Genomic DNA, 12132 nt, shown 5'->3' with positions numbered 1-12132 from the left:
TCACTGTCACGTTGTGTGTGTACATGTTGGAGTGCAAAGCAGACGTCTTCCTCCGCTGCCTTTCAAACACCAACGCCGACATCACCTGACGTCCACTTTTCTATTCTTGTCCCTTTTTCTCTTATTCCCTGTTTTCAAAGAGTCACCTTTCCCCCCTCTCTCCTTTCTCTCCTCCACACCTGCTCCCCTCTTGGCCTCTCTCTGTCTCCCTCTGTCCTTGCCTCAGTCAGTCTCCCTTATCTCCTCCTCTTTCCTACTCCCCTGTCCTCCATCCCCCTCACCTCCTCCTCCTCGTTACATACCATTCAGCCCTGTAATCACATCATTAAGCATCACCACTGTATCTGTAAGTGTGTGTGAATAATCTCACGGTGAACTGCACTTACTGAACTCCTTCCCTGGCTCGCCCCCTGAGCATCAGAGGTGAGTTGGTCCTGCTTAAATGAGATGAATGACGGAGAGGTGAGTTCTTACAGTTTGATTCAACTTGGTGTTGCTTCACTTGCACCACAGCAGCAGCATGTGAGATGCTCCTTCCAACATCTGCTCCTTACCATCCTCTCATTTGGCTGCCGTATGCATTGGCACGGAGCTCGAACTATAATCCTGCATCCTTATAGGACATTGGATGGTACCGGCTTATATATCCATCGAGGCAAACTGCAAAAACTCAAGTCCCGTATCCTGCTGAGAGGACTTTTCACCCTCTGTTACTGAGCAGGATTGGAGGATCGTGCCTCTGACGCCAGCAAAATGAATGTTTCATTAACATACAGCTCATTTGTATTGCTGTACAATTACACAACAAGAAGTGTATTTACATGCATATTATATTCTCTGCTCCTATAGCCGCAGGCTGCAGTATATTGTTTCTGTGCTTACACTGCTGCAACTAACAGTTATTTTCATTGCTGATTAATCTGCCGATTACAATCACTTGCTCCATAAAACGTCAGAGGATGGTAAAAAGTGCCAATTGCAGTTTATTAAATTCCAAAGGGATGCCATCATATCGCTTGTTTTGTCCATCTAAGACTCAAAACGTTAAAAGCCCCATCAATTTTTTTTTCCGACAAGCTTTGCCATTTTTCTCACAGACTATGGGTTAAGATAGGTGTGTATATATTTTTCTGGGTATCTTAGGTCACTTTGTGTGTTTTTATCAACCTAATTTTTACCTTAACCTAATTATTGTCTATTTGTTTCAGCTGCCATGCTTCTTTGGGTCATGTGATGGCCTCTGTTTGGTTCCTGCCACTATATAGGTGTGGCCATACCTGTGTTGCACGTTTTGAAAGCCCTGACAATGACCTGCAGTGGTCGAAACATGTTGGCTCTTTTATTGATTTGGCCACTCCAAGTTTTTCTGTATTTTTTCGGAGTGCCTGGATTGCCTTCCTGTCGACCCAATCAATTTACGTCATGTAAGACAGAAAAAAGCAGCAAATCCTCCAAATTGAGAGGTATATCGAGGAAAAGTTTCACATTTTTGATTAAAAACAGATTAAATATGTAATTTCAGAATATTTTTCTGCTGACTGACAAATCGTTACAGCTCTAGATGCAGTGATTCTGCCAATAACTCTACAAAAGCACATGCCAATTAGGTGTAACCAATGACACACGAACACACCATTTAATGTGTGAAAGACACAGTATAGGCATATGTGATTTTCAGATTTTCCAAATGCAAAATGATCAACATCACATATGAAAACAGCAATTTTACATGATGAATCGTATGAATTTCATATTTATTACTGTGCAATATTTGGAGATTTTCAGATAGACTGAAGGATTAAATGCTCCTCTATGGGTTGAGATAATTCTCCTACATCATAGGCTAATATAACACTCTAAAACCTATTAAATTGACTGCATTTCTTTGTTGATGTGAGGCAGTGAAACACTTTTAATGTATGGCATTTTCTCGTTAAAATATAGCCAGATATAAGCATTGAAAATATCTGAAATTTCTACATGTTGTATGTGAAATTGTGAAATCACACCCAGTAGTTCCACACGAGAGAGAGTGAGAGGCATGAAGAGGAGGGAGGGCGCACGTGCAATTGAAGAGCGGCAAGAAAGACGCCACTCACCTTCAAATGACCTTTAGGCTTACGATCATGCTCTCTCCTCTCTTTCTCTGCCTCTCTACAGTAATTCTCTCCATTTCTTCTTATCTCTCACTCTCCTCTCTTTCACACACATACTCACTCCCTCTCTCCATCTATTAGTCCTTATCTCCTCCTCACTCTTTCGACGTCCGTCTCTTCCTCTCACCGCTTCTCTTTCCCTGACTCTCTGATGCACACATACACTTTATGCAGCGCCCATGTGAGAGGTAACAGGATGTCAAAATGTAGTGCTGAACACAAGGTAAATCACCTGATGCACAAAACAGGAAGAAGACTGTGCGAGGAACCAGACGAGGAACCACAACTAGACATCATGGATTTTTTTCCCCAGTGGTAGGACCAACAAATCCCCATACACACAGGTTTCCAGTTACGAAGGCTCCCTAAGAAATCCCAGCACACACACACGCGCACACACAAATACACCATCCCCCAGCAGTAGCTCTTGGTGAGGACCCTTGAAGTGGTGGATCAATAATTAGAACAATCCTTATTACACGCTCTCATTTCCCCTTAGAGACTGAAGCTAATGTAGAACAATAGCAGCGGCATACAGTAGAGCGAGGACGCTGTGACGCCCCCGTCGGAGGATCCTGCACGTTTCAGGACATGTTTCACTCGGCTGCAGCTGGTACAATACTCTGTGGTGTGTGACAGCTGTAGCTGTCTGTTTGTGCTGTTTGTGTTTATTGTTGTAGTGGGTGTTTAAGCTGTCCTCTAGGCCAGGTTGCTCCTGAAAATATTTTTTTCACCTGGTTAAATAAAGGATATATATACAGTTTAAAAGAGTGGGAATTAAAATTATTGGTGGAAATCACAAGAGGCCACACTACACGACACAAGTCACAATACAATATTATTGCGACTTTAAACATTTTGCAATATGCTGATATTGTGAAAAAGAAAAACTGTGTCAACATCTGTTTAATAAAAAAAAGATAAGGTTTTCAGTCTGTCCATTTTATCACAGCAAAATGTACTTAACTTAAAAACTGTAAAAGCTACTTAATTTATTATTCTAGAAGGCTACCAGGAGTTTAATTTGGATTTGCAATGTTGATAATTTATATAATGAAAAATCAATACTTGGCATCCTTGTATTGATGCAATATTGCCACTCAAAATATAGCGACACTATACTGTATAATTTTTTTCCCCCAACCCCTAATTAACTTGTCAATATTGTCAAATTGTCAACATTAAGATGTGTCACAAAACAACACAAGTTGGTTTGGCGGAACTTTGATTGACGTTTGACATTGATTTCGTGACACCAAACGCATTATAAAAATGACTGCTGTCTTGTTTTGTGGATGCTTCTTTGATAATCAATCAGAGTTAACCTCTGTGACATTGTCCTGTCACTGCATCACAATAAAAGCTGCCTTGTGTTTCTCTAGTGGACGCTTTTAATGTGAATCAGCAGCAGCAGTGGGAAAAATTTAATCTGCATTAACAGTAATTTAATACAGTGCTGATACGATGCGATGCATTCTTATACAGAGGCAAAATTACAGTGGATTATATTCTGCATTGTTCCTGTGAATCTCTTCCGCTTTGGTAGGCAATCTGAATGCAGCAGGGGAATGGCGGACTCTGCCACCACCAGTCAAATCTACTTTACAGAGATGTAATAACTGAATGTAAGCACACTGAAAGGCTATTACAACAATGACAACCATAAATAGTATCAAAAATTAGGTTTGATTACATGAAAATATTAAGGATTATGAACTCAAATGATAGGTTTCTACTTTGGGCAAATTTGTGATTTGTGATATGGTGCTATATAAATAAAATTATACTGACTTGACTAGCCATTCCTCCTGTTAATTATGGCCATTAAAAGATTCCTTCTTAACTTGTTTTCAATGTAAGTGATGCAGAACAAAATTTACAGTTCTTGTTAAATGCTAACATTTATTTGAAAGCTGATATATCTTCCAAAGTCACAGTCTACATAGTATGAATTCCCTCTTTGTGCTTCCACAGACAGTGTTTCCAGCAGTGGAGTCGTAGAAAAAGTGAATAAAATGGCTGCAACTTTGGGAGATAAAGTCTTGATTTGACTAAGTCAGACTGCTGAAGCATCATATTACTGTAACTTCAGATAAACTTCAGATTAAAGTCTCATATTTCAGAAGACGCAGCAGAAAGGATTCATGTGTTTAAACGTCTTTGTCAAAGCGTTACTGCAAACTGGACAATAGCTTCTTCGTCGATTAACCTATTCCAGCTGAATCACATACATCAAATTCCCACTGAGTAAATAAGAATGCCATCTACGCTACATCAATTGTCATTATTTCCACAAATTGAAGCTTGGCAGCTTCCTCAAAGTCACGCTCGCCGGCCGTCCAGCCGGTGGCCATCTTGATGGTGAAAACATTTTGTAATACTGGGAGGAGTTCCCAATGCCAATGCAATTAGCTGAGGCATGCATGAGCGCCGAATTCATTAACCTCCATCTTTTATTGGCTGGTGGGGAGGGGAGGAGGTGAAGGAGCGGGTGGGTGAGGGGGAAGGAAGAGGGAAGCGACACGCGTGCCGGCTTTGTTTCAGCCAAACCAGAAAGTGAGTGGAGAGAAATGAGGGAATGAAATGAGACGGAAAGGGAGAAAAAAATATAGGAAGAGGAATCTATTAAAATATGTACTGATATTATGTTTCCTCTCTCGCCGCCTGCCTGCAGCCTGATGGCTCTTTTCCCCACGGTTTACTTTCCCTCTTAGGGCCAGGCACACTCTTGCCTTCCCACTGTTGCCATGGGCTTGCTCTGAAGGCAGCACGGGGCTGAAATCCAATTTCAACACCGCCGTTCGCCTTCCAGCAGTCATTTCAAAGTCTTGCTTTAGATTCACTGCTGTGATCTGGATTCAGACCTCTAATGAACAGTGATGATGGCGATAAATGATGATGACATTCGCCACTGATGAGCGGGACGTGCCAGTGATCTTTGGAATTTGTAATGAAGTGGATCGGATTTCGCTTTACCTTTTTTTTTTTTACCTTTTTTTTTTAAGCTTCCAATAAAAAATGGCACAGACACAGGTGCACAGAAGCTGGGAAACAGGCACAGAATTTCCTTGGAAGATGAAACACTCTCAGATTTGACTGTAGAAAAAAAGCTAGCTCATGACCCATATAAGCCCTATGAGAGAAACAATAGGTACTGTACCGACGCACACGCTGTGTACTGGAACGATGTGTAAAACTGGGACCTGGCAGTAGGAAATCTATGCTTTACTTAGCTCTCCCTCTCTCTCAGGGAATCCATTGGGGGCTCCTGGCTCTAGATAATGTCATTAGAAGTAAAGCAGCTTGGAGAATTTATGTAGCAGTGTAGCAGGGGTTTCCCATTCAGATGACCACTGCGGCGGCTACTGAGTTTGCTCTCTCACAAACTCTCATACAACACATTAAAATGAATTCCAGTGTCCAACACACACACACAGACACACACATAGAGGCGTGCTCTGTCTCTCTCTGTGTGGTTAACATCCCACTTTTCTCAGGGTGCTAATGGTAAGGACTTAATCTCCCTCTGTGCTGCTTTCCTAACGATACAAACTACAAATACCCACTCACACGACACCGGGTTGTTAGCAGGGATCCCTCCCCAGACACCCTGAACTCCATTAGGCCTACACTGAACTGAGTGCCGGCTGATAAAAGCAGCAGGCTGCATGTCCAACTCTTTATCACCTCCCTTGCGTGCACTTTGTTGATCTATTTCTGCATTTTGATGGTCAGGTGCTATTACTGTAACCCTTCAGCATTGTATTTGAGTGTCTAAAATCTGACTTTATTCACTGTATAGTGCCCTCAAGATTTGGAACAAAAAAAAAAGTGACGTCCATGGCATTCACAGATGCACAAAATGACGACTAATAAGAGTCCAAAACCTAAATATGCTGCTCACTAAGCGACTGAGTGGAGTTAGGTAGTCGGGAATCGGTGATCAAAGGGTTGAGCACCACAGTGTGAGTTTCAATGGACTGCATATTATGCATATAAACCCAAACAAAATGGGAAATCGCAATGGGAACACTACTTTCTGGTGACCAGTCTTCATTACTCCAATGCTCAAAACACAAGACTGGAATGTACTGTCACTCCCAAACTAACAGACAGACAGATATTTTTAAGTGGAAACAACTTTTCAACACTTCCAGTGGCGTTACTGCTGCCACCACAGTCGCAAAGACAATCAAACTGCTTTCTATTTTCCTCAGAGCCTAGCAAATACCACAGTTTCCGCAGGTACTTCGGTTGTTCCACTGTCCACCTTTTTGAAGCTGGGGATAGTACGTGCAAAGACCTTATATTGACACTCTTTGATAACTGGGCATAGCTCCCAATAATTATCAGGGCAAACAAAACACTTTCCTCTTCCTGTTTTGGTTGAGGCTCTTCCTATGTGCTGTAAACGGAGCCTTCATTTTCAGAGAGATGGTACCCAGTGGCAGACAGAACTGCACAGTGAAAGCGAGGCTTACAGAGAACCAATCTAAATGCAGATGGTGTCATTATTCTGCAGCCACTACACTGTGCAATGAACATTTACTTCATAATGATATGTTAAAGTTGTCTATTTCCACTTTAATAAATGAATGAACACTAAACAACATTCACAGGTAATAACTAAACATTAATCACAAGAACTCAAACTTTACGCTGATTAAGCTGAAGTCACACTACTAGAGGGCATTTTAGATGTGTATACACCCATTATTCAAGGTATATTATGCAGGATTTCCCCAGAAAACAATGCATACTCACACAAAAGTGATCACTCTTATCAATTATGACCCATTATAAGTGTGTGGTCTTGTATTTATCTGCAAAGACTGCCCTCTGCCTGTGTTTTCCCCATTTCCCTCCTATTTTGCTATGTCGGGGACGCTCCTGGGGACAGCACGAAAGAGAGGTCGTGACCAGGTGCCAGACTGTGAGCAGCACGCATCCAAGAGGCAGCTACGAAATCACGGACACAGCACCAAGCGGACAAAGCTGGGGATGGCTTTTACCTTCACTTTCACTGGTGATGGTTGTTTACAAGCAGTAGCCTATCATACCTTTAACAAAGACTCTACGGATGTTTCGCAGCATGTCATGACATGTACAGTAATCCACCTGCTTGGTGACTAATGCAGACAAACAAAAAACAGACGCACCACTCTGCATTTACAAGTGATCTCCACAAACAGTTTTGTACCTGCGCTCTAAATATAGCGCCTGTAGAGGTGTGAGAGGAGTGACTCAAAGCGGTGTGTTGCTCAGTTTGCACCAAGACGACCACATCAGCTTAGCTACAAGACTTACGGCTGAATAATAAAAGGAAACTGACAATGCAACCTGTGACTATAACATCCTCTTACAGTCTTCCCGCATGTGTCACCTTTTCGTCATGTACTCGATGACTCCGACACCTCTCAGTCAGTCTCTTCCCGTCTACTGTACAGCGGGACGCAGTGAGAGTTGGACGGCCACCAACAGGGGTAAACAGCGCACAAGCAAGGGCAGCCAAGGAATAAAAACAGCCACTGTGTGTGTGGGAAAGAGAGTGACCGACAGCGATGGCTCTAAAGTTCACATCCCTCAAGTAAACAGCGACTGACAAACAAATTAACTTTAGTGTTTGACTTTGTTTTGTGACAGTGTATCGTTAAAAAGTGGAAGCACGTGCCAAATGACAGCGCCAATAATAAAAAGAAAAAGTCAAAGAGAGGCATATAAATGGAGGGAGAGATGGGGAGACGGGGAAACAAAAGTGAAAGGACAAAGACGCAGGAGAACAGGGGCAAAAAGAGACAGAAAGGAGAGGGGAGCAGATATGTGAGAGGACAGAGGGAAGGACGCGGGGCAGGCCGAGGTGAGAAGGGAAAGTTTATTATCCTCATGGATGGTGCTGTGCACAATCCAATCAATACCTCCCTCTCCTCTCTCCTCTCTCCTCATCTCTGTCTCCTGTTCTCTTCTATGAAACATGACCCTTCATGAGGACTATAAACCTCCTGCACAGATCAGCATCTCAGACACATATATTTTCACACACACGTGCGCACAAACACAGACGAAGGGAGAAAGTAATAAACACTTATCAGCTTATACACAGATTTAAAACTATAGAAGTAGATCCATAAATTCACTTGACCTTATGAATCTCTTTTTCTTTTTGGTTTGGAAAAGATTAGGCCGTGATAGCTCGCCTCTTGTTTATGCTGAGGTCAAATAACGTTGCCAGCAGCATAATTCAAAACCAGGCACCCATGGGCGCAAAGTTCAGTAAATGTCACTGTTATTGAATAGATCTCTCACGGTCAAATCTGCCCACATTCAATACACACAATGCAACGGATGCTTTCTCTGAACATTAGAGCAGTCCGGACAGTGGAGAGTTTATTTTAACACATAACTATGGACAGATGACAAGTTAACCTTTGTTTTTTAGTCTTGTTTCCATCAGTAGTCGCTTATAATTTGCTTTAATCTTATGAAATACTTTTTTTTTTGCACAGGTTTCTCCCACTGGCCTGTCCAAACTAAAGAGCTGACACTGAAACAGGGCTCTCTCAGCGAGCTGACATGCTAGAGAGGAGGAAGAGGAGGGAGACCCACGTGCATTTCAGTTCCTCCTCCATCATATGAAAAGCTTTGTCATCAATAAATCACTCGTGTATGCATTATACATGGCTGTCTGTGCATCCATGCACACGCGCACACACACACACACACACACACACACACACACACACATACAAAAGCAAGAGCCCACAAAAACCCACTAAAGCACTCGCACATCACCAAAAGCATGATCAAGTGAAAGGAGCGTCTCTGCATCTTGGCCCGTGTTTGGCCCCTTTTACAACATGTGCTCTCGTTTGTCATTTAAAAACAGATGCAAGCATGACCTCACACTCTTTGCAACTTCAGCATTACAGCCCATAACAAGGTTACATTACACGCAGGAGGTGATGATGAACAAATCGTACTCTGCACAGGGTGATCATACAAAGTGACCACCTCATTAAAAGATGGAAGGACGTGCAAATATTAACGGAAGCCCCGTGTGACGTAGTTTTACCAAAGATGGACAATATTAGGAAAGAGTCAGAGACGGGAAAACAAAACGCTCCATGTGTACGTACAGCGTTCACCTCATTCAGAGACGGCAGCTATAAGATCGTAACGCAGAAACACGTGAAATTATTTTTGAAGACACACACATACATCAACATTATGCAAACACCTCACATGCATACCAACAACACACACACACACACACACACACACACACAGACTCCCACATCACACACGCACACAAGGTCAAAGATGCTCTTCAAACAGAGACTCCACATGTGTCTTGATTTATGCACAGATATGAGCATGGATGTATGTATTTGTGACGAGGCAACCTCCAGGCTCAGTTGGTCTAGGTAGTGAGGGAGATGTAGCACACACACACACAGAGTCACGCTCCAATGAGGCTAGCTGAGCGGAGCAGATGAAGCCACCAGCCAAGCCAGCCAGCCAGCCAGCCAGCCCCTCGTCTGTTACCTTTCTCTTTTGTTCCCGGGACGCTGCTCTCCTGCTCTTCCTCCGCTTCTCCTTCTCGTCCTCTATTGCATTCACATCCACTTCCCCCCGATTCTTCTTCAATTGGGAGGCCGCGTGAGCCATGATAGGCAATAAAAAAAACGAATAAGCACCACACACTACACACGCGTGCCTCACCTGAAATCCCAGAGAAGTTCAGGGGCTCTAATTGACAAAACCGGGATCTCAGAGGAAAAAATCGGGGTAGAAAAGGAAAGGGGGGGAAAGGGAAGAAAAATGCCCTCCTTGAAAAGGAGAATGGAGAAGAGTAGGGTATCTTTTACATTTGTATGTATATCCTGTGTGTCCTTTCTTTAGGTTGTTGCTCTGGTCTGGTCTGCTCTCTCTCTCTCTCTCTGTCTCTTTTTTCTGTTTTTAAAGTGATGGAAAGATGGGAGAGAAGAGACAGCAGCTTCTCCTCATCTCCTCCTTCTCCTCCTCCTCCTCGTGTGTCATCCGCTGGCAGTGTGAGAGGAGCGCGTCCAGGAGAGGTGAGGACAAACCGGATGGAGAGAAAAAGAGACACGAGCATCACCAGCACAGAGGTGGAGGGAGGGAGGAGAGAGAGAGAGAGAGAGAATGGAGGTGGAGGGAGAGTTGGAGGGAGGGGAACGGTTACTACGGTAACCACGCTCTGTTTCAGTCCGTCCTCTTAAATGTTTCTCCCTCTCTTCCTCTTTCTCTCTGCTCTGGTCCCTGCTGCTGTGACTCTCATGGTGCTCCACCATGCAAACGTGTGTGTGTGAGTGTGCGGGTGTGTGTGTGTGATATACAGTGTGAGAGAAAGAGATAAATTGTGTGTGTGTGTGTGTGTGTGTGTGTGTGTGTGTGAGAGAGAAGAGGGGGTGCGAGTGCATGAATGAAGCAAAGGCACCGGTTAGGGAAGCAAAAGGAAATGGTGGCGGGGAGCAACAGCAGAACGGGTGAGTGTGTGTGCATGTGTGTGTTTGTATACCCCCCACCTATCTACTATCACACACACACACACACACACACACACACACACACACACACATGCACACACAGACACGCTTTACCAGCTGGAGGTAGCCAAGTGACAGGGTGGGGATGGGGAGAACATGCAAAGGACACGGATGAAGGCGAAGAGGGAGGAGAGAATGGATGATCCTGATGGTGATGGAGCACAAATATAATTTCAACGTCCTCGACTCCATGATATACTCACACTTGAAAATGAATGAGCGAATAACTCAGTGGATGACAAACCAAAAGCTTGTCAAGTGAATGAACCAGTCAGGCAACAAATTATTTAATAAATTAATTAATGCATGATTTGACGACTGCACGAGTCAAAAATTAAAGAAATAAAAGCCTGTTTCTCTGATTTGAGTTCTGAGCTCTGTGCGTCTCTAACCTCAGTGTGGTCATCCCACCATCTGGGTTCATTGACACCATGATGGAGAGGTCAAACAGGACCAGGGGAGCTTTTGTTTCACCAAATCACTCGGGTCTTTGTTGCAAACAGAGGGACCGAGGAGGAGGAGTAGGAGGAGGAGGGAAGATGTGCACAGAGAGAGACAACAAAAGATCCTGTTTGATTTCCTCTGACAAAAAAACAAAAACACACAAGACGTCTTATTTAGGATGTCCTTCACACCAGCCGTGCTCACGTCAGACGTGGCAGCATGGAGACAGACGGAGCACGCAGCGGCCATCTTTGTGTTTCTTCCCCCCCGCATGCCTGCGTGTCAGAGGCACCTATGAGCCTGGCTGGGTCCTGTCGATACCGAGAGGCTGCCTCATCTCATGCCTGTCTGCTTCCCACACAATCTACCGAGCCTCTAACTGTACATATGGACTGTACATGGGAACCATATGGAGTAAAGCTGAGTGTGAGAGGAGGTGATTGGTCACTGCTGCTAGAGAAAGAGAAGAACAACCCTCCAGGGACAGATGACAGGTTTAGCCGGTGGACACCAGTCATGTAACGATGTGAGCGTGAAATTCCCCCTTTTCTCTTCCTCAAATATATTCATCCTCCCTGTTCCATTTTTCTTTCTTTTCAACCCCAAACACCAGCCACTGGCATGAAGGGGGGGTGAAGCTGACTTACAGCCCCCATCATGCATCAGGGGGTGTCACATTATGCCAAATTATCATGCGGTTGCTAGGCGAGGGCCAATGGGGTGGCTCCAGGGAGGACAGGATGGATGGATAAGGAGCGTGGAGAGGTAAGAAGAAGGATTGGGAAGGGAGGGAGCAGGGGGTGGGTGCATGTGTGCAAGTGTATGTAGATGCATGAAGAAGACAGGACGTATGTGCACATGATAAACAAACCGCTATCTGCGCAGAGAAGAAAAACCTTTGTCTGAGGAGAGATATGCAAAGAGGAGTCATGATGAATGAGCAGGAAATTGCGATCCTTTAATAAGGA

General features: G+C 43.9%; 1 protein-coding gene across 27 annotated transcripts in view; it reads right to left on the bottom strand.

Moving 5' to 3' along the window:
* Positions 1-12132, bottom strand: part of ank3a (ankyrin 3a) — a 171856-nt gene that overhangs the window by 116681 nt on the left and 43043 nt on the right. For 12 of the 27 annotated variants that reach the window (XM_050072030.1, XM_050072048.1, XM_050072043.1 and 9 more), the window contains exon 1: positions 9699-10391. The exons of 1 other annotated variant lie outside the window; for it this stretch is intronic. In XM_050072030.1, the coding sequence (XP_049927987.1) occupies positions 9699-9821 (123 nt within the window). In that variant the 5' untranslated portion in view covers positions 9822-10391. Of the gene's footprint in view, positions 1-9698; positions 10394-12132 lie in introns of those variants that run through there. 14 more of the 27 variants (XM_050072051.1, XM_050072038.1, XM_050072054.1 and 11 more) reach the window with 6 other exon arrangements.

Source organism: Epinephelus moara, chromosome 19 (assembly GCF_006386435.1).
Source record: "Epinephelus moara isolate mb chromosome 19, YSFRI_EMoa_1.0, whole genome shotgun sequence".
Lineage (NCBI taxonomy): Eukaryota > Metazoa > Chordata > Actinopteri > Perciformes > Serranidae > Epinephelus > Epinephelus moara.
The sequence above is the reverse complement of the archived record's forward strand: the minus strand, read 5'-3'. Positions and strand labels throughout refer to the sequence as shown.